This window comes from Centroberyx affinis, unplaced genomic scaffold (genome assembly GCF_046629955.1).
Source record: "Centroberyx affinis isolate AG114_WGS23_722 - 3 ecotype Tasmania unplaced genomic scaffold, CSIRO-AGI_Caff_v1 ptg002845l_1, whole genome shotgun sequence".
NCBI lineage: Eukaryota > Metazoa > Chordata > Actinopteri > Beryciformes > Berycidae > Centroberyx > Centroberyx affinis.
Window position 1 is genome coordinate 122,767 of NW_027280985.1, and position 22,991 is coordinate 145,757.

General features: G+C 41.1%; 1 protein-coding gene across 1 annotated transcript; it reads left to right on the forward strand.

Moving 5' to 3' along the window:
• The first annotated feature begins 4,348 nt into the window (after positions 1-4,348).
• coro2ba (coronin, actin binding protein, 2Ba) lies at positions 4,349-22,446 on the forward strand. The gene is made up of 12 exons (XM_071536221.1): positions 4,349-4,470; positions 6,782-6,982; positions 14,102-14,218; positions 15,259-15,408; positions 16,181-16,345; positions 17,325-17,441; positions 17,560-17,664; positions 18,466-18,562; positions 18,946-19,058; positions 19,654-19,744; positions 20,871-21,010; positions 21,370-22,446. Exons 2-12 carry the CDS (start codon positions 6,782-6,784, stop codon positions 21,502-21,504), a joined length of 1,431 nt encoding a protein of 476 aa, XP_071392322.1. The 5' UTR covers positions 4,349-4,470; the 3' UTR covers positions 21,505-22,446.
• Positions 22,447-22,991: the final 545 nt, after the last annotated feature.

Below are 22,991 nucleotides of genomic sequence, written 5' to 3' on the forward strand. Positions count from 1 at the left end.
CCTATAGGTATGACTTCATCCAATTGGTTACTTGTTGTTAGGTAGTAAGGTATTAACAAAGTTGGACTTTATGAGAAAAAGGAGCTAAGAACATGTGGGTCTCATTATTGATTTGCTTGGGTATTGTGAGGTAAACCCAGAAATAACGTAATATTTGGGTGAGAATAAGCAAAAATATTCAAGGTAATAGGGATTGATTGGGTTCCAAGAGCTCCAGTGACGTCTGTTTTCATCTGATTGAAATTAATGTCGGCTCAAATAATAGATTACCTTTCCAACGTGCCTGAACTGGCCATCTGGCAAATCTGGCAAAATCCACATGGGCCAAATAACTCTGGGCTGCAGGATCAGGTGTTTAAAAAAAAAAAAAAAAAAAAAATATGTTCGATTCTGTTTTGCTGTCATTTCTACTTGGTCAAGAGCATTGTGTATGCATTAGCATTGTGTATGTGTGTGTGTGTGTGGGTAAGTGAGTGGCAGGAAAAGGGTGAGAAAGAAGTTGTTTCAAGCAGACATTATACACTTGGCTGCTGTTTCACCAGCCTTAGTGGTATTAATGCATGTTTTGGCTGCATCTGCCATTATGCATCATTTCTGGCTTATTATTTGTGAAGTAGGACTTGTCCTGTAAGAGCATCCATTGCTTGGATGCTGATTTTAGCTCATTTAAGCTGTTGTATGGAAGCCCGTGAGTGCGCCTTCTGATGGGGCGCCAACTTCTGCTGTAGCTCATTTATTAATTGATCAAATTTTGTCCTCACCTATTACTGCACCCATTTGTTGGTGCAAACTGTAGGCTTTAACTTGAGGTGCATTTTAGCTTGCTTATATTGATTATAGCTGTTCTGTTCAAGCTCATATCCTAATGCATTCAGTTCATTTGTAGGTCTTTAGGCGGTCTAAATAATGCTGTAGCTTATAAAATCATCTACTGAAAATATACCAGATAGATAGAAAGATAGACAGACAGACAGACAGACAGACAGATAGATAGATAGATAGATGGATTTTTTTGTCTTAAAATAGCAGATAAGATGGCTTATATACTGGCACCTATTACTTAAAATTCTGGCAATATTTTTGAATCCACAATCTGTTCTGTCATTGCAGCTAACTTGCACAATGAACATTAATGTTAGTTTGATGGTATGAACTGTTATTTTGGCCTAGATATGTTGTCAAAAAAGTGAAATCTCTGTACTGAATGTCTGTGACATTGCAATTCTGTTCTGAAAAAGATTAGTAAGACAAAAGAGTGCACACTGAAAGCTAACTGTCAACTAATAAGTAAAAATGTAAATACTATGCACAAATAGTCTGAGTACACAAAAGCCTTTTATAATCATAATTGCCCTCTCAGGCATTGCCATAGGCATTTAAAAGAATATTCCAGCGATTTCAGCCAAAATGTGACACTTCCTGTGTGTGTGTGTGTGTGTGTGTGTGTGTGTGTGTGCGTGTGTGTGTGAGAGAGAGAGAGAGAGAGAGAGAGAGTCTCTCTCTCTCTCTCTCTCTCTCTCTCTCTCTCTGCACTCCACACTGAGAGAGAAATTTTGTCCAAAAGAGCCAGCAGGGCATCTCTATTTTTGTGATATTGACTCCTTGCAGAGATGGGAAGTCATCATAAATGACTGTACGCTGCCACTGCCAAAGGAGCAGAGGAACAGGCAGAACATGACATGGTGGCACGATAAAAGCCTCACAAAGCCTGTCTACAGACAGAGTGACAAGAGCTGCAGTCGCCCTGTGGCTTTCCCTTTGTGTCCTTTGAATGTGATTTCAGATGGTCCCACTTCCTCAGTTGGCAACAGCATTGAGAAAGTCTTGATTGGAATAGTTATACCCATTGATTTGATTTGGCGGTGTTTGAATGGATTTGCATGACTCAGAATCTGTCTGCTTCTGTATACTGCCATAGACTGTGTGCAACTTGAAGAGAGAGTGGATGTTTGACTGCAGCTGGGGTGAAGGAAGAATGTTACAGCTAAATGTAGATTTTTTTGTTATGAAGCTAGCTAGTTAGCAGTGGGTTTTGTATGGGTTGTTGCATTTCCCCAGCGAGCTTTATCTTTCGGTGACTGCTTTTCATCGAAAACAAAGCTTGGCTGCTTTCAGGAGATCAGAGGGAGGGAAAAAGAGTCAAGGTGAGAAGGAGAAAGAAAAGAACAGAGAGCAGAGCAGTGCCTCGAGGCATGATGTGGAAAACTCAATAAACACACTGTACTCTCTGGAGTCTTCTGCCCTACAACCATGTACACATGATGTACACGCATACCCATATACACACATACAAACATACAGACACATGGACAGACATGGATGGAGAAACACAGTACAATCAAACGCCCTCCATCTCTCCCAAGCCTCTTTCACAGTGAACCTGCAGGGCTCCACACACACACAAACACACACACACACACACACACACACACACACTCACAACACTGACAGTAGGATTTATCAGGGGATATTATTTTCACTACAGCACCTGCCTCAGCATACCAACCTGACCTGGGGTTGTTGAAGAAGCTCTTTCTTCCCAAAAGGGTCAGCTGTGGTTCTGCATGGCCAGTGAGAGAGCAGAAACCCTTAAGGCTCGGTAGTGAGAGCAGTCAATGATGTTGGAGCTGCAGTCATTCAAGCAATTATCCTTATCTTTAAATATGTCTTTAAATATGTTGTTACATCTTTAAAAATGTTTTTTAAATATGCGTTGAGACAGGATGCAAAGACACTTTTTGGGGTTTACAGGTTCCTTCTAAAGCTATTTTGTCAGTGGAAAGAAACTCACCCATTCTTGGCAATGTTGTTTATAGAATATAATTAGTGTTCCTTGTGGTGTCATGTAGTGTGAGGGGCTTAAATAGGAACACACACTGAAGCTTTAATTTATTTGCAGATATTTCAAGTGTTGCTTGCACCTTGCAGACTCTTTTCAGTCCATGATAAATCAGAGACTATCCAGACTAGGAATAATGTTATTGGTCATAAAGACCTCATTAAGCATAAATCAGAGTACAGTTAGAGTCAGATAAAGTTCTAAACTATGACAAACTATAACAATATTATAGCATAGAATAAACTATAACAATGACACGTAATGCATTAAAACCTACTTTTTGAGCAATACGAAAGCAATTACAATGAATAAAGGGAGATGGAATCGCTCTCATGTTTAATGCAATGTCTGTAATATAATGTTAGATAAAGTTTAAGCCTTTTTTTTTCTCACTGAGCTTTGAATACAATATGTGTCAGTTTTCCCTCCCCATAACTACACATTAACTACTTTTTGAGTGTTTTAAAGTTAAAAGGTCATGGGGTAGGGTTTGGATTTAATATCAATAAAAAATATACCATGAAATAATATACCATTAAATGCTACAAAACAATAGTCAGTCCATTTTCATACCAAAAACATTTTTGGTGGGACCGGAATAGTCATTTTGCTCATTAGCATCACTCACAGTTACTGCACTTTTGCTTTTTTAAGGCAGCATATTCCACTGATGCATAACTGATTTTAATTAAGATGAAAATTGCTAATTACACAATATCAAGCATTTATGAATGTAGCTACATGCACTGAATATACAGATATTAGGTAAAAGCCATTACCCCTTATTGGTTTCCCTTGTTAAATCTATACTATTCATAAAGGAGATGTTGATAAAGAAAAGCAGTGAGAAGGATTTTTTTAAGCTTTGAGACAATTGAGATGTGGATTGTGTAACTCAATATCAGGAGGATGTCCATAATGTTTTGTAAATTCAGTGTATGTAAATGTTTTGTGTCCATTTTGGAGTTCTGAAAATTGAATCATCCCACCTGAGGTAGTACTGCAGTTTCCACCAAGGTCTAAGGTTGCAGACTCTCCTTCTGGGGTCCACAAATCTTTACAAAAACTAGGTAGATTTCAGTCCCATGGAGTCATGGATTAGACCAAGGGGAGGAGAGGAGAAAAGGAGAGGATGAGAGAGTGAGAGATTAGGAGAGGGGTTGGATGGAGCGAGTGGAGAGCCGCTGAAGCTTCTGGGAATCTGCCAGACGGGCCTTGTGATTCCCAAGAAGCAATGGGTGGGAGAGGGAGGAGGCCGAATGGCTACTGCTCCAGGGCTACTACATCCACTTTGACAGAGAGAGAGAGAGAGAGAGAGAGAGAGAGAGAGGGAGAGAACTGAGTGACAGGACGGGGGAGCAGGGGAAGAGGAGGAAAGAGGGAGGGCGAGCTATCAGTACTAGTAGGAGGGGAAGAGGGTGGGAAGAGAGAGAGTAAAGGGGAGGGGGGAGGAAAACATGAGAGAGAGAAGGAGGCAGAGCAGACGCAGGCCGTCTGGTTGGATTTGAAGGGGGGAAGGAAGGAAGAGAGGAGATCCTGGCGACTCTCTCTCAGAAGGGAGGGTGGGTGTTTGCAATCTGAGAAGGCCGCAGCAACAGTGGCTATAGTGTCACTGTAAGGACACCGGTAAGGTAAGATGCCATTTTCAATAAGGTGATTACGAGAGCATTACAAAGCGTGCTATTCAGATATGGATGTCAGAGATGGAGAGGGATTTTGTATTAATTCAGCTTGGTAAAAAAAAAAAAAAGTATTTGTATGACTAATATATGGTACAACTGGCTGCAAAGTCATGACTTGTTAGGAAGACCTCATACTGGTAAACCCCAGAAGGAGTCATGCTAGGAACAGATACTAAGTCTTGTGACCTGTGTTGATGTGATACAGTAGTTTCCTCACTGCGTTGCTGATCGTGTGTGTTTTTGTGTGTGTGTGCATGCTCGCGAGTGTGTGCGTGCATGCATGTGTTTCTATGTGGAAACCCTTGGGAGATAAAGAACACACACACGCACGCACGCACACACACACACACATCCTCTCCGTGCCATACGCCGGTGACCAATGAATGAGCATCCTTGTAAAGAGAGCTCAAAGCAAGCAAGTCTCCCTCTCCCTCTCTCTAACCGTCCCTCAGGCCGCTTTCTGCTGCTCTTCTGTTCTACATTAATTCTTTAACAAGCTGCCATTATGCCGCTCATACAGAGATGGTTTCAGACCAGTCTATCTCGGTTTGAATGGGATGAGGATGAGACCTGTATATGTGGGTGAATACAACCCCCTCATATGAGATTCAAAACACAAAACTGCTGTATGGCTTCATGTAATATCAGTGGTCCTACAATTGTGGTGCTGTAACACTGTAGCATGGCCACAGCTGAGTGATGAAGTGATGGCAAAGCGATTGCCCACACTTGTGTATCGGATGCCGTCCCTCCAGCGTGGTTTGGGAGTAAGAGGGAAAGACAATGGCAGCAGGATGGTCTGGGGACGTTTCTATTTGCATGCACACACCACTCCCACCAGTTCCCCTCCAAGTCCACAGAACAATGCTGCATAGAGGATCGGCTGATGTCATCCGGCGTCGCTGCCACTGATCTGACAAGAGTCGTAAATCTTCCCCCTCCAGTTCCTGTCCTGAACTGATATAGTCTGTCAATGGTCTCCCCGAGATCGTGCTCAAAAAACGGATCTGGTATTTCCGAAAATTTCTCCCAATTGTATGTCGTATTCATCAGCGAGAAATTCCAAAAGCGCACTGATGAAGATGAATAGCGGAAGGGCAATACCAGTCCATGCATTTCACATCCCGTTCTGTGGCTGAGGCGACTTTGTCTCCTTCTGGAGAGCCGGCTCATGCCAAAAAAGCAGGAAGCCCATCAACACATTCTTGTGGCGGAGTGACAAACAAAAGTAGGGGCTTGAGTCAAAGTGAATTTCTTATGTCACAAGTCAACTACTTCCCTTGTGCCCTTGTGTTGTGTGGAGTGGTCGTGAACTATGGCTGCTTCTCTGTTGAACAAGGCATTTGTGGACCAAAATAGAGTGGGAGAGGACAGAACATAGTTTGACGTGTTTGTCAGAGATTAATCATTTTGGTGGGACCAGCCTTCTTGTATGTGATAGAGACATTTGTAAGAAACTGCTTTGCCATTGCATTTCTTTCTTGCCATTGCATTTCCTTAATCATTTTGGTAGAACCAGAATCATTGTATGCGATAGAGAAAGAAACTGCTTTGCTGTTGCATTTCCCTCTTGAAAAATTAAACAGTGGATCTGAGGCATCACAAACTAGTGTCAAAACAGTTTTCACACTTCAAGAGTCTCACACCCATGACCAATTTGGATGAATTCCCATAACTGCATCTGTGACTCTTATCATGTCTGCACAGATGGGACAGCCCGCCCTGCGACTATGGGGCTGGGTGGTGGGAATCTGACATGAGGGTTTCGGTGACACTTTCTGTATTTTCATCATGTGTGTATCTTAGTCCACTTCCTAACAACACTGATATAAATGTGATGTTTCCTTCAGAGTGTAATTTCATTTCATTTGAAAGATACTACCAGCTTGGTTGGTTCATCTTGGTTAAATGTCTTCTATAGTCTTAACTGCTCACAATGTCAATTATGTGTGAACACTTAGCAGATCACAAAAGTAAGCGTGTTATCTAATGGACATCTGTGTGTAGTTTAATCATAGTGTATAATCTGTTAGGATGTCCTGTTAAAGCTGAAAAGCTTATCAATCATATTAATGTTTAGGCTACATGAACATCATAGCAGATAAATTGTAAGTCGGCCTATGTACAATATCGCAGTACAGTAGTAAGCGCAATGGTAAAACCAGCTTGGAAAACAAAGAACTGTTTCAGTATAACTGTGTTTATTGACGCACCAGGGAAGTCTAAATGTTTCCCCCTTGCTGTGTGATTTTTCTCTCAGATGTCATGGCGTCCGACCTACCGAAGCTCCAAGTTTCGAAACGTGTACGGAAAGGTGGCCAACCGGGAGCACTGCTTCGACGGTATCCCCATCACCAAGAACGTCCACGACAACCACTTCTGCGCCGTCAACGCCAAGTACCTGGCCATCGTCACCGAGAGCGCCGGTGGAGGCTCCTTCATCGTTGTCCCTGTATCCCAGGTAACCGCCTCAGATCAGCATAATTATACTGTAACGCTCTTGATTTGCTGTTTGCTGCTGTGTGGACCAGGGTCAGAAATCATAATAATGCTTGTGAAATTAAAAATGGTTATGTCTTACGCTGATGCTGACTCTGAACACTAACTTCTGTGGTTATATGAACACTAACCACTGTGGCTATGTGTCTGCATGACTGTGAATCACAGAGTCAGGGGAGTGATATGTGAAGAAAATCCTCTTGTTATGCTGTGTTTCAAATGCCACTCACTTTCTGTTTGTCCAGAACAAATCGTACACATCAAGTATGTCATATAGTATTAGAGCATGATACATTTGTCAAAACACATTTAGTCATTTTACAGTTAGTCAAGAGTCAAATTACTCTTATTTCAATGACCACACAGCACTGTAAGATCTGATGTTAGAGCTGTTTTCACACAAATACAGCACAGACCCTCCTGCTATTGCAAACCGTGCCAGCCTTTTATCTCCAAGCCAGGATCTAAAGCCAAAGTTGTAACAATGTTGAATTACCATTATAGGAACACATAATAGGCATAGTAACATTGCCCATAAATACTGCAAAAGGGCATTGTTGTAAAGGAAAATGTGTAGTTTTCACATATTTTTTTTGCAATAGGAAAAAGGGAATATTTTTCTACCAATCTACAGAGAAGTCTCTTTAAAATACATTCTGTAATTTATGGAAGTTGTCCTGGATGATGTTTTCGTTCAGTGAGGACATCAAATATGTATAAGTACTACTGATTTAAATACGGGAGATGGGTCTTTAAGGGTCTCATGGATATTTTAGAATCATTATGCAGATAGTACATTAATCTTTTAAGAATCGGGAAAAACATTTTACAAACTTGCATTTAACTGAAAACTTGCTTTTGGCTCATTTTATATGTATAGCCTAGTGGTGTTGGTGGTGATGGGTTTTTTTTGGGAGTCCAGTATTGTTTTGAATTCTGCTGAGTGTGCCTCAATGGATATTGTGAGTTAGTGGTGTCAGCAGTAAAGATCGCTGCTATGTTTGATTTATTTCTCAATATCTTATGGCACTTTGTGACTTTGTTGAGAAAAGTGCAATACAAATATAGCTATTATTTATTGATTTTTTAAAATGTGGTCATTTTTGTTTTCTAGAGATTAAATAAATGACATTTGGATTCTAGGTCTGAGAAATCACAAATGTTCCTGGTGCCTTGCCTCTTTAAGAGAGACTCTGCCAAGGCTCTTCAGAGGCTCTTGGCTGCCAAGCAGGTCAAGACAAACTATCATCAGGCAGAAGTATTCACTGAGCTGAGCACTTCTACTGTTGTGGCAGGGAGACTCAGCTACATTTTACTAGCTTCTACTGACATCATCATGAGCTATGGCAGTCAACTATGGAAAAAGACAGCTTTAAGGCTCTGTGTGTGTGTGTGTGTGTGCGCGTGTGTGTGCTCTGTGTCATTTGGTTGAAATCATGCAGTGTAATCTTTAGACTTCTTTTTTTAAATAAATAAATCAGAAAACACAAGTCACAAATTTAATGATGCCAGATTAGCAAATACAACTCACAACAAAATCTATTTTTGATCCATTTTGGCCACTTTCTTTCATTTTAATAAACAGAACATGAGCATGTTATAAAGGCTCACATTAAATCGTGCTGGATATAAGCCTTTTATAATCTCATTAAAAGTTTTTTTTAAATTTTTATTATTATTATTTCCTATACAGATATATAGTTCTCTACCTACACTTCTTGACTCAAACCTGGCTATTAAAATTTTCAAGTGAGGCTGCAAGTAGCAAACGAAGGTCTGAAGGTAGTTGAGATACAACAGCCTTTGTTTTAAATCACTCCTCTTTGCTTTAAGCTTTAGAATTGAAAGAGAACTGCACAGCGTCGGTGGGCAATGTAAAACTTTCTTCTACACTTATTAAACAAAAGGTTGCTTGGAATAGGTTCTAGCAAGAGTTGCTAGGAACAGAACAGCTCAAGGTTTGTCTCTGGAAGAAATAATGGCTTTTGTCCTTATAATTGGGCCATACTGCTAGTTTCAGATGTGGGAGCAAGGCGGCTTCATTGCAAAAGGGATAAATAGACGATACATTGTCAGTGGCAGATGTATTGAGGCAGTCACATGTTTTTCTTTTTTTTTTTTTTTTGCTGTATAGGTCCTCTCATGAAATGGGGAGCATTGTGAGTCAGAAAACTCACAACAGTCTCTGCTTTAAAGATGAATACGGGGAAAAAGTATGACTGTGTTTCTGATTATACATTTGTTGTTAAAAACCCAGTCGCAAAAGGGCAGTTAATGCGGTCATTATCCCAAAGTCAGCTATGTATGAGTATTTGGATGAATTAACTTCCAGAAGATTAACATAATCTAAATAAATGTGTAGATGTGCTTATTAGCAATCAACAGTGTCAGGCTATTAACATTAAAATTGTCTTTCTAAATACTTCTGGCTCAAATCATCTTTTCAGAAATACAAATTTTGTGAGTGTAGGGTAAAAAGAACCAACCTCACACAACTGTAATTCTTTGTAAAGAAAGACCATATTTTATTTTGTTTTTTCATGCTGTCTTATGACTCCTGTCCTTGACCCCCCTCCAAAGATCATGAGTGGATTAATTTCCTCATAGTGAAAGAACAGCTCCAAAGCATTTCCTCATGTTTCTGCTGAGCTGACGAGTTTAGCATTAGCAGTACTGCAGTATCCTCTGGTCTCAACAATCAAGGCCTTCACAATGTGAACTGACTCCTGGTATGAGACCAGGGACATTGGGATGAACAGTAAAACCTGCTCACAGAGTCACATTGTCTATGGCAGCATGCTTCTTGGATCTGTGACAAAGGCTGGTGTTGAGTCAAAGTCACAGCAACTAGAATGAAATAGATGGAGAAAATGGTGAAGATGTGCAAATGGTTGTTTGTTTTTGGTAAAATTTGTATCAAAGATTAAGTTCAGTACATCTTTAATGGCTTCCAAATTAGGCCATTTCTATATGATGATGCATTCACATGGGAATTACATGATACACAACATTTACATTTGTCAATACACACATTCACAGTGCACACACTTACCATTCTCCTACACTGACTATGTATCTAACCTTTGAACTGCTTTAAAGACTAAACGCAGAGTGTAAAACTAAGGCTACAGTTGCAGAATGGAAGCAGAATACAGAAACTAGACCATACTGCACAATGAAGAAAGGGAGGAAAATTTTAAATAGAAGGAGGCATGGTATGCACAGTGATGTCACCAGTCACATTTTAACCATCGGAAAATCAATTGCCGTCTGCCCTGTTTGGCAGAAGCGGTCATCAGAAGCAGTCTGTGGAGCGCCGTGTGTGTGAGATCACTCACAATGGGCAGCAAACTGACAAAAGGAGAGGAAAGTTAACTCGTATTTTTTCAGTCAAGTTTGAAATAAAGAAAATCGAAACTCTCCTTTCAGTTTGCAGTCTTTACAGCCTGCATCCTTCTGCCTGATGTTTGCTGCAAAATGAGCTGTTCTTGTTCCATTAACAAACAAAATCTGTGCTGGGTTGGGCTAATGGCGAGGTAGAGGCATGGCAGACGTATTACGATGACAGCCGGTGAGACGGCCATATGGTAGCCCTTAGACAATCCCGCCAGCGAGTGGAAGGACTACCGCTGGCACCAACTGGCACACAGACTGGCCCAGAAATTGACACATAAGGTCGGGATCACCTTTTCACAATGGGAAAGTAAATATTCATGTGTTTTTTTTTAGACAGAAGAAGAAGAAAGGAGAGCAGAGAGATATAGTGGATGTGGTGCTTGCAGTTATGTGCTTTTTTTTTTTTTTGGATCACTGTGTCTGCCCACTCATTATGCTACTCATGACATCTTTGGTCTTATTTTTTAACCTTCCTCGCTTTGTCTGTGTCTTTGTCTCTCTTACACACACACATACACACCCACACACACACTGTAAAAAAGAGGAAATGAAGTCCTATGGGTGGTTATTAACAGTGAGTGGCGAGGTGGTGAGTATCAAAGAGCACACTGTTGCAAATTTTCCCACTTTGATGATGATGATAATAATATTATTAATAGTGATAATAATAATCTTCAAATCAAAACACAGTAACAAATGATGCTAATGTTGCTGTTGCTTCTGATGCTAGCACACCAGCACACACTCTCTTTCCTAAATACTAAATATATCCCCAAACACCAGAGGTTCTTAAGTCAGTACTTTTTCATGGTACACATGTACATGATACAGTGTGGCAGTGTGCTATTAGCTCAGTTTACTGAGCAGCACACACACTCAGTGGTATGAGTCAATTTCCAGTCACATAGGTTATTGTGCAGCAAGTTCAGACCACTTACGCTTCAGTAACCATAGTGCAGTTCAGTTTTACTGCTGGTTTTACATTTTTTTTGGTCAACCACAGCTAATACATCAGACCCTTGATAATCCAAACTTGTATTATAATAACTGTACTTAACATGCAAAATATGAAATACATATAAGTGCCTATTCTAAAATCATCTGTACAGTCCAATTTACTGTTTAAATAATTGATTGCATATATAAAAAGGGAAATTCCAACAACTGTGCACAAAGGTTAGATGAATTAATGATTTTTTGCATTGCCATATGTTGCATTGTCAATGCCCATTCAGTCAAGCCATCACTCTGAGTTTATTACAAACAAGGTCCTACCGGACAGTTTGTTGAGGTAGGCAGAAAACCACTTAGCCGAAGCCCATCTGACCACGAGAGACGAGCGCACGTGTCAGCCGGGATCCGCTGAGACTGACCAGGTCACCGCAGGCCTGCACACAGCGGGCAGAGCAGATGTGCATATGAAAAGCGCCAGCAGCATGCAGTAGACCAGTACAGCGTGATAAAAACACAGCAGCAGAATATCAATTCAACTTAATGAGCATGACTCAGCAGGTTCTTAGTTTAATGAATAATAGCCCACCATATGGGAGAAGCTGCCACAGAGAATATTTATGACCTTCTCTGCTTGGATTTATAGTCAGTCAGTCTTATGAATCAGCATGCGGCCGCACTGACATGTAACTGTAGCAATAGTAGTCTCCAGAGAAGAAATTGGCATTGATGGCAGCATAGAAAAGACACAGTTGTAAATTATGATTGTAAATTTGAAGTATCATGGAAATTTCATCTAGTTTTATTGTTTCTATAGCTCCCATTCTATCCTTCAAATATGATTTTACATTTTAGCCAGAGGAGCCATATTCCATTTCCAACCATACAAATCTCTTGCAGGGCTGATATCTAAGTAGTGATACGGTAGCTATAGAACATCAGTGGTAAGCCTGATTAATATAAGATTTGTTTGGAATTACAGATAAGAGCTGGTAGCAATCACAGAGTCCAAGTAGGAGCCACATAATGATTGAAAGTGGTGCCTCTGGTGTATTGGAGCCACTGGTCCCAGGCCAGCACATCTGTGTGTCACCAGGAGTGTTCATCTTTACCATAGCTTCAGGAAATGAGCTGCAGAAAGACAGTGAGGCTAGGAATCTGAGTCCTGATGCTCACAGTCATGCAGCAGCTAAACATTAGCTGGTGGTGGACAGTCACTGGGGTTAAACTTGGAGATGAATGGCATAACAGTGAGGTTAGTAGCTAGGGTAGTCGTGTGTATTCATACGTGCATGTGTGTGTGCATGCAGATAACTGTGTGTGTGTGTGTGTGTGTGTGTGTGTGTGTGTATGTGCACCAGATGTGAAAATCAGCTAGGTGATAATGTGTTGTGTGGCCCGATAAAACAATGACTACATTATTATTCGTAGTAGTAGTACTAGTAGTGTTGTTGTTGTTGTTTTGTCGTGGAAAGATAAGAGTGAAATCTAAGGTCTGGATACCCTTTGTTTTGTTTATTTCTTCTTTCATTATCCATTCTGACCTCCTGGGAAAACCTCATGGATCCCTGAACCCTGTGGTTGCCAACAGAGATGATTTTATTTATTTGGTGCCAACTAAACAAGTCATCCCTTCGATCTCACGTTATTAACATTTTGAAGCACTACTTAAACCTCCCACTCACTGTAACATCATCGAAAAGTCTAATGCTTTATTGTTCTACACTTCCTTAGCAGGTGTCATCAAAGCGTTGACATCTATTAGCCTGTTTTGCCTATTCTAAGCTTCACAAGGGAAATCAGATTTAGCTTTAGTTAATATAGTGCAAACATGAACTCTGCTTTAGGGCCAATCATGTGTGACTGCAGATTTAATTGGGATTGCAGTTTAACTGTGGCGTTTTAATTGTTAGAGGTGAAAAGGCTAATGATTTCGTCTGTCATTCTGCACGCCTGGAGAGGACTTGTTAGTGCTAGTTACTGTCACAGGAAGTGAAAAGATAAAGGGATGATGGGTAAAGGGAGGGAACACGGCCCCAAGGTCTGCTGTGATGTTTCAATCTGTGTTATTATATACCCTCACCTCAGGGTTCAGTGAGGACAACACATGTACACACGCACACGCACACGCACACACACACACTCACACACACACATCCAAGGTTTCACTGAGGCATGACCTGAAGCTCTTAGCCAAATCTCGGAGGAAATAAAAAAGAGGCCAGTGGATTGAAGGGACATCAAACATTCATGACATCATGACCGACATAAAGAGGCTTCCACCAGCTGACTGTTGTTATGGGCCAGCGCCCCGCTGTGGACACTGTGGGTTATTACAGCACCCATCCTCTGCCTCTGAAGTCCAGGTCCAGGCCTGTTTTGCTGTGGATTTATCAAATCAACTCAGTGACGTGTTTGAACTGTTTGCCATCTGGCCATTATACTATATGAGGTCTTTAATGTTCACATCAAAAAGAGCTTAGAAGAGTTTTGGTCCACCATCAGTGAAGCTCTTAGATGAATGCTGATTATTGATTGCATATATGTGGTGGCAAATTAATTGCTTTTTCCTATTATTTTCTTATCACTGCTTCCCAGGTTTTGGAAAAATTGTCTATTCTATTCTATTCTATAATATGTTATATTATACCTAGTATAATATAATCTATTATTTTCTTTTAGGTATCCTAAAACAGAAAATGGAAAATAACGTGTTTATGTCGCTCTCTTCCAGGCTGGCCGCATAGACCCTCACCACCCAAAAGTGTGTGGCCACCAAGGCAATGTGCTGGATATCAAGTGGAATCCCTTCTTTGAAAACATCATAGCATCCTGCTCTGAGGACTCCTCGGTAAATAGCAAATGTCCTTTCCTAATGTCTGTATTATACTAGATATTATAAAATTGAAGTGTGGTAAGCAGGTGGACTCATGTAGGTCAGCAGTTCTCAGCCTGGTATAGGATGCAAGATGATTTTACCAGGTAATGTCATGACATCATGGCTTGGAGAATGGGAGAAATACATCTGAAATCATAAATACTTAGGACTCATAAATAGTCCTTTGTTTTTAGGGGTTGTGTCACCGCTGACTTAGAGGGCACAGAGGCAGGTTATATCCAGAAGGTCACTGGTTCAATCCCTGCATCTACCCAGAGAGCGTGGACACAAGCTAGTGATTGGATTGCAGCTGGCAGCTGCTGTGGCCCCTGTTGTTATGGGCCAATGGCCCCAAAATGGAAAATGGCAGATGACCCTAATGTTATTGAAATGCCTTTGAGCAAGGCACAAATCCCTGACCTGCTCTGACTGCAGAAATGTCATTATCAAAGACACACTATCAAATCATTATCACTATCATGTTTACTCTTACTCTCAGATGCTACATGCTACATACTACCATTGCTCTGTTGACTGCAGTAAAGCCATGGTGGCCCTGTATCCTGTACAGTACTTTCACTTGTTGAAGGATAATCTCTTCTGGTACAACACAGAGCTTCTACGCATAGCTGTAATCCAGCCTAATCCTAAAGCCGTGGGCTACATTGATAGCATGTGCTATTTTTGATCAAAGGGATCTCTCGCTATGTAATACTGATAGTGGTTGAGAGATGATGCAAAAGATAATCTGCCAGTCATATTAAGACGTTATGAAAGGCCCTTTGCAAAAACACTAATAATTCACCTACTGTAAAATGCTTTTCTTTGTGTGTGTGTGTGTGTGTGTGTACGTGTGAATGTGTATACTGCCCATATGACTTGAATGTGTGTGGGTGTGGGTTTGTGTGCACCTGTGTGTGTGTGTGTGTGCTTTATGATCATGCACTGACTATTCCTTTCTCTGTGTGTTTGTGTGTGTGTGTGTGTGTGTGTGTGTGTGTGTGATTGCGCAGGTGCGGGTATGGGAGATCCCAGAGGGCGGTCTGCGGCGCAGCATGACGGAGGCCGTGTTGGAGCTGTACGGACACAGCCGACGCGTGGGCCTCATCGAGTGGCACCCCACCAGCAGCGGCATCCTCTTCAGCGCTGGCTACGACTACAAGGTGCCACGCCAGGAACCCTGCACACAGCAAGCTCAGATCAATGCAGTATAGGCCGGCATGGTTAGAAGGACAGCCAACACAATAATTTAACATTTAATGTGGGTTGAAAGAAATGTACACCCTCAGATACACTCACACTATCTATTCTGTTATTTTGTGATGAAGTGTTTACATTTTTATTTTTGGTGTACCACTTTCCCTCAACCTGCCTCATCTACTTCTACTTCAGTTAGTGATTTCCCAGAATGCCCTTCCACAACCCTGACAAAATGGGTGTGAACTTTTTCTTTCAATAAAAGGTGGGAGTGTGGGCATATAAATATACTGTAACTACTCAAAACTCAACATGTCTTGTGGCTGATTGCATTCTGGTCTATTGAGGCTACTGTCTGTGGAGAAATTGGTCTCTCTGCCTCTTCTACGATGGCTTTCTCCCTGTATGATTTTTGAACACTGATGCAAAATGGCAGCTCTGGAAAGAAGCCCTTGCTCTTTGATTCTGAGGGACTGACAATTACTGTTGATGCATTAGATAGCTGAAACAGGAATAAGAAAAATACACCACCAAACAACAAAATGAGCTCAGAATGCAAGGTGCATTTTTTTAGACAGTGTTAAAAAAAAAACAGTACTTTAACAGTGTTTAACAGTTAATTATCTACGCATTCAGTTTACTTCATTTTACAATGCAGCCTTCCATTCACAAAGTCACAACATAATGGCCTCAGTGATTCAAGCACCACACCCAAACAATCCTCCATAACTTTGTTAGATCCTGATCTGGAACCTGGAGATTGGTGAGCCGGTGAAAATGATCGACTGCCACACTGACGTCATCCTCAACATGTCGTTCAACACGGACGGCAGCCTGCTGGCCACCAGCTGCAAAGACAAGAAGCTGCGTGTCATTGAGCCGCGCTCCGGGAGAGTCCTTCAGGTGAGGGGGGAGGGGGGGTGGGGGGGTGGAGGAGGGGGATGGGGGGAGGGGGTGAGAGGGAGAGGGGGGCCTGTTGGAAGAGGGTGGAGGCTGATACAACATTTTTAAAGTGTGTACACGCACACCATAAGGACAACTGTGAGAGCTCATTCTATTCTGTACTGTATGACATTGCTGCTTCTGAAGATATTGTTGATTCCTTGGGCCATATATCAGATGTGAATAATAATCAAATTTCCACTTCTACAGCTCCTCTCATTTGCAGGAACAAGCCTCAAATTATTTGAATGCATTAATTCAAAATGATAGTGTCCAGTTTATGAAGTGTCCAGTCAGTGGCAGACAAGTTCATTAGACACTGACCTGAGTTCTTAATACATTTGAAGCGCACACCAATTAGTGCAAGTTTTGTTCAAGCTGTACACATTAGGTTCTCGAAGGTTTTCAACATACCAAACAACCCTCACTGTAAATATAAAATGTAAGCTAATCTAACAAAATATTTCTCAGTGTTTTGTATTCCAAATATTTCACTTTGGCTGAATAGAATTTGGCAGAATTTATTTTTAATAGGGTGACAGAAGAAAAAAAATCTGGTCACATTAATGTAGTTCATGTTAGAAATAATAGTTTAGGACTGCGTTAGCAAAATTGAAAATAAAATAGTGAAATGATTACAGCTACCCCGAACAGCAACCTCTTAGCATTCTGTTCTATATTCTATTAAACCTAATATAGAATTTTAATTCATTTAAGCCATCATAAAAAATGTATTTGTATTGGCCCAGTTGAATGGACAGGAACACTTGACTGGGAAATGGTTCTAAGCTCATGCTAAGCTGTCACATATTCTCTCTGTGCTGTCTGTCATAAGAAAATGGTCTAAATAAATGATACCATACGGAGGGAGAATGAACCTCGCCTAGCAGGCATATGTACTATTAAAGCGTCGTTCTGTCTCTGCCTCCTGCTCCACCAGCATGCCAGTTGTAAGAACCACCGTGTGAACCGGGTGGTGTTCCTGGGCAACATGAAGCGGCTGCTGACCACAGGAGTGTCTCGCTGGAACACCCGGCAGATCGCTCTCTGGGATCAGGTCAGACAAAACCTCCATATGGCTGATGCTTACAATGTGGGTGGGGGTAGTGTGTGTGTGTGTGTGTGTGTGTGTGTGTGTGTAATTGTACAGTATGTGTGTGTGTTGTTCTTCCCAGGAGGACTTGTCCATGCCAATTGTTGAGGAGGAGATAGACGGCCTCTCAGGACTGCTGTTCCCATTCTATGATGCTGACACACACATGTTGTACCTGGCAGGCAAGGTCAGAACTTCCACTATGTCACATTATGCAAAAATTACACATAGGCCTACCAAAAAATTGATTTTTCAGCTTGTTACACAATTGTAATGTTTCTCATTTTTAAAGCCAAGCACTATATGTGAAGATTTTTCAGATCCACATGTTAATTCTGATATTTTTGCATATTTATGAGGTCCATAGAATGTGAGTGAGTCCATGAAATGAACAAACATACTTATAAACAAAGACTGTAAAGAGTTCATTGAAATTATACAGTATCAACTTGGCAGTATGTGTTTATGAAGCTATTTTACTAAAATTATATACTTCCCTTATTCCCTTAATACTTTTTTCACCTTTCTGTGGACACATCACCACTGTATTTCACATACTGCTTCTACTTTTGATGTTGTCATTTTCTGAAGTATGATATTTAAATGTTTTAAGATAATGTTTTTTCACACTCTGCTGTCATCCCCCAACAAAATTAGTTCCAATGTGCAAATTCATGCATTTCCCAGATGTTACTTAATTTGCATATTTAAATAACAAATTACCTAAAGTCATAAGGCAAAAAACAAAATTTTGGTTTTTGTGTATTAATGTGTATTTAGAACTTGTAAGGTATTATTCTTCTACAAGAAAAGGATGTGGGTAATATTTACAAAAAAAGGATGGACTGATATGAAATCCAAGACAACCTATCCTAGTTTACAGCTTTGTCATGAGAAAAGTGGCCTTATGGCAGTGTCAGATAAGATGAGGCTGTGTTTCGAGCATTAAGAAACCTCATATAAAAGCCACATTCTGGTGCCTTGGCAGGGGGACGGCAACATCCGTTACTTTGAGATTACCACAGAGAAGCCCTACCTTCAGTATCTAATGGAGTTCAGGTCCCCTGCGCCACAGAAAGGACTTGGTAAGTCATGTGTTGATCACTGTAGAGAGATCCTAACCACCTCATTAGCAGTCTTTGGAGATGTCCATATCAGGGGGAATGACTCACAGGGGTAATGGGCTGTCATGATACTGTTCTAAAAGTGTCTTGCATGGGTGAAAGGGATACCAGAATAAAATCGATTAAAAGCAAAAGAAAAAAAAAAACATTTACCTGATCTTGTGGATATCCCTCAACCGTCAGAGATAGTAGCAGATGCACATTCAAATAGATAAAGGATATGAGGTCACATTGCAGCAGGTTCATATTTTTCTCTTCTTTATTTGCCTCAAAGTATGCCATGGGTTCTGGGAAGGGATTTCATGTTGTCATGTATCTTCACATCCTTTCATTCCTGTCCTCAGGTGTGATGCCAAAGCACGGGCTGGACGTGGCAGCCTGCGAGGTTTACCGCTTCTACAAGCTGGTCACCCTCAAGGGCTTGATCGAGCCCATCTCCATGATTGTGCCAAGGAGGGTCAGTGGGACTGAAATGCTGAATTGAATTGAATTGTAGTGAACTGATTCTACTTATCAAACACCATGAGTTAAAGGGGCATTAGTAACATTAGAGTAACTAAACCCCAAACCCAATCTTTGGTGCCAGGTGATGTCACCTTTATAGGTGGTGACATCACCTGGCACCAAAGATCAGTCAATAGCAGATGGCAATTTTTCAGCAGCATGCTTTTTACCATTAGATGTCAGGCTTTACACAGATTTGGGTTAGGGTTCAGTTACTCGTTAAGCAATTTCTGACTTTTATTGACTTCTAGAAAGTATAGGCCAGAAAGTGAGTTTTTGAAAGCCAGAAATTCCCGCACATGGCAAAGTAATTATCAGGTCATTGGTATTGATCAACAACCCCATCAGATATCAGATATATCATGGTCATTTTGTGCTATGGGACAATGAAATCTGACTTAATGCACCTTTAATATGATCTTCTGCTCTAGACTTACAGCTGTGATGGAACTAACAGATGCAAGCCTTTTCTTATAATCAAATAAGGGTATGCATTGAAAGAGAATGTACTGAAAAGCATGCTGAAGTGAGTGTTTCCTGGTTTACAGTCAGACACGTACCAGGAGGACATCTACCCCATGACAGCAGGAACAGAACCTGCCCTGTCAGCCAGCGAATGGCTGAGTGGCATTGACAGAGGTAAACAAACAGATACCGCACACTGGACTGATGCTCTCTTGGTGGTTCATTCAGCAACATTTCAGCCACAACCGCTCTTTGTCGAGCATAAACCCATGTGAAGGAAAAGGAGAGTATATACTGTATACGAAACATAGGGAGTGTGTGAATCATTCCCAACACAACATGCATCCTCAGTTGTTTACAAATGTTTACAAAGAGCAATGTCATTCTAGTATTATAAGGTATAATAAACAGCATGGATATGGAAAGATGAGCCTCACTGCAAAACATTAAAATAATTGCAAAACATCACTTGTGAAGATTACATATTACAGACCAGAGAAATGAAAATTACTTTTTGAGTTGTTCAGCAATTAGTCCAAGAAGATGACACAAGCCAAATAATTACAAAATAAAATATGCCTTTAAGAAATCTGGACAGAAAACAGACCCAAATTATTTTTCTCCATCCTCCTGTAAAGGCTTCATGAAAGATAGCTCACTCGCCCTGCACTTGTGTTGTTAGCAAGCTCAGTGTGACGTGCTGGGACTCATTTCCCAGATAACTTACTTTGTTTGTGATTAGTGATTTCAAAAAAGGCTTAACGGTGCCAGTAAAGTAGGTGATAAAAAACAATCATCTCCCATCACTTCTTCTTTGGGGTTTTTTTTTTTTTATTGCCAACTCCTCACATAATGCGTAATTAATTATTGCCGCTGAGCATATGGCTAGTGTTGTTACAAATGTGATGCACGCTCCCACTGTTCATTTCACTTTACTGCCACAGTAACTTCCTTAGTATCAAAATCATTCATCTTAAACTGGGCTTTGAACTGAACCACATCATCATCAGTAAAGATCATCACAGAAAAGGTCTTGGCAAAGGTGTCATTGAGTCTGTGAGGTGATGTTGTATTGAGGGAAATCCAAAACAGTTCTCTTTGCAAGATGGTTTATCCACTCTCTCAATATCAGTGTACCTCATTACACTGACATGCTGTCTTTTTAAAATGAGCATCACCCATTCTAATGTTGCTGTGCTTCCTTGTAACATGGAACCTGGAAGATGTAATTCTCCTTGTCTTTGTGCTTTGTGTGAGTTTTCGCGTTCCCATGTGTGGTTTGCTCCTCTTGTGCAAACAGACCCGGTGTTGATGTCCCTGAAGGACGGCTACCACCGGCCCAACCAGTTAGTGTTCAAAGCCCCAGCCAAGGAGAAGAAGAGCGTGGTGGTGAACGGCATCGACCTGCTGGAGAACGTCCCGCCCAGGACAGAGAACGAGGTGAGCGTGTGTGAGGATGAGGAGGGCTGGCATGGAGAAATGAAACGGGGAGGGATTGACAGATGGATAGAAAGATTCTGGTTGTGTAAATCAATAGATGGGTCAATGACTGGGTGGAGAGATGGATACAATGATTCATGAATAGATTGATGTACAAAGAAGTGGTGGCTAAATTAGTTTATTGGTGCAGTATTGTCATGAGATGAGAGATGAGTGAATAATGCACGCTTGACACCACTTTCCGTACTGATTACAAAATGTTTTCCTCATTGTACATTATGTTTTCATGCTTGTATGTGTGTGTGTGTGTGTGTGTTTGTGTCATGCATGTACCTGTGTGTGTGTTTGACTCTGCGTAGCTCCTGCGGATGTTCTTCCGGCAGCAGGACGAGCTGCGGCGGCTGAAGGAAGAGCTGACCACCAAGGACGTGCGAATACGCCAGCTGGAGCTGGAGCTCAACAACCTGAAGAACGTTAGCCCCAACAACGTCTGACCTCTCACCCCTCTGGACTGGCCAAACAGCTTCCTTTGCCCCTGAATCCAACCTCCAACAAGCTTCTGAGCCCCTGTTTTTCTGATATATCTCATTATATAATAACTTCATTACTGCTGCCCTGGATGGCGCACACTTGTAGTAACTGTTGGATAATGTTATAACTGGTACAATTACTGGAATATTGTAATAATGACAGTGACGTTAACGAATGGAGGCAAGGCAATGTTCATGGATTGCCACCTTAACATCAAATTGATGCTAAGAAAAGCTTGTGATCCAACCACTATTGGGATTATTTATGTTTTTACAAATTAATATTCATTGATGTATCATACTATTACTACTTTTATGATGAATTATTGCATATTTTGAGGTCCGTCCTGAGGCAGGCAGACCGCCTGAGAATCTCAATCTTGACCACCATGCCAACTCTAACCATCCATGTGGCAAAGCCTTGATCATCACCCAAAAAAGCCCCTACACCCACCCACCCACCCGCCACACCACCTCCCCCTTGGCTCCTCATTGTTTGCCGAAGCAAAATTGGGGAAAAATGACTTTCACTGGCTCCCATTTTTCTTCCCCAAGGCCTTAGACCCTGCTGCAGAACCAATCTGCCACACGCTGCAGCAACATCTCAAAATGGCTGACATTTGAAGTAGTTTGCACCTGGCAGACGAGGGGAGCTCCAGAATTTTGCAGACATGGATCATGTTTGTCACAGAGCTGCTTATCTTGTAACTTCTTTTCTCTCCTACAAATGTTGTTGGCTATAAAAAAAAAAAACACTTCACAAGACTGACATATAGCTACCCAAATGTAGTCTCTTTTTTTTTAAAGCAGAGTGGGTAGTCCACTCGGCTTTAGTGTTTGTATTCCTTATTTAAACCGTGGGAAAGAGGCGAGGGAGACACATGTGGATCCAGACCCCCACCTCTGGAAACCCAAATGTAGTCTTAAGGGTAGTTTTGCAGGCCATTGTTGGTTTTTAGGGTTAGTTTCTGGGAAGGGAGGGTATGTATATTTGCTTTTATTTATTTGTCTCATTTTACCTTTTTAACACATGTATATTTGTTAATCTCATTGTCTTTGTATGATGTGGCTACGCAAGTAATGACTGTGGTGCTTGATAGATTTTGCTGAATGATGTTTCCCGCTAAGATGGTGCAAGATTTGGTAGAAACTGTACCCTGAATGGTATTGACTTGACTGCACCATAATAACTCTAAATAAGGTATGTTAATATATTCTTACCTATGCCTAACAGTACAGCAAACTGTAATATTAACCATCCTTTTCAGTTTAAAATATTCTAAGAAAATCCCCATTATTAAGATGTGTTTACCTAGAGATCTGTCAGTTTGTTGAGTGGTAGAGAAGGCCTGCAGGTCATCCATATTCCTTTCTTCACTGGTATAATCAGCAGACCTGGGCTAAATTGCAATTGAAATACTGTCATTTTACCATCAGTGCTTCCTTCCTTG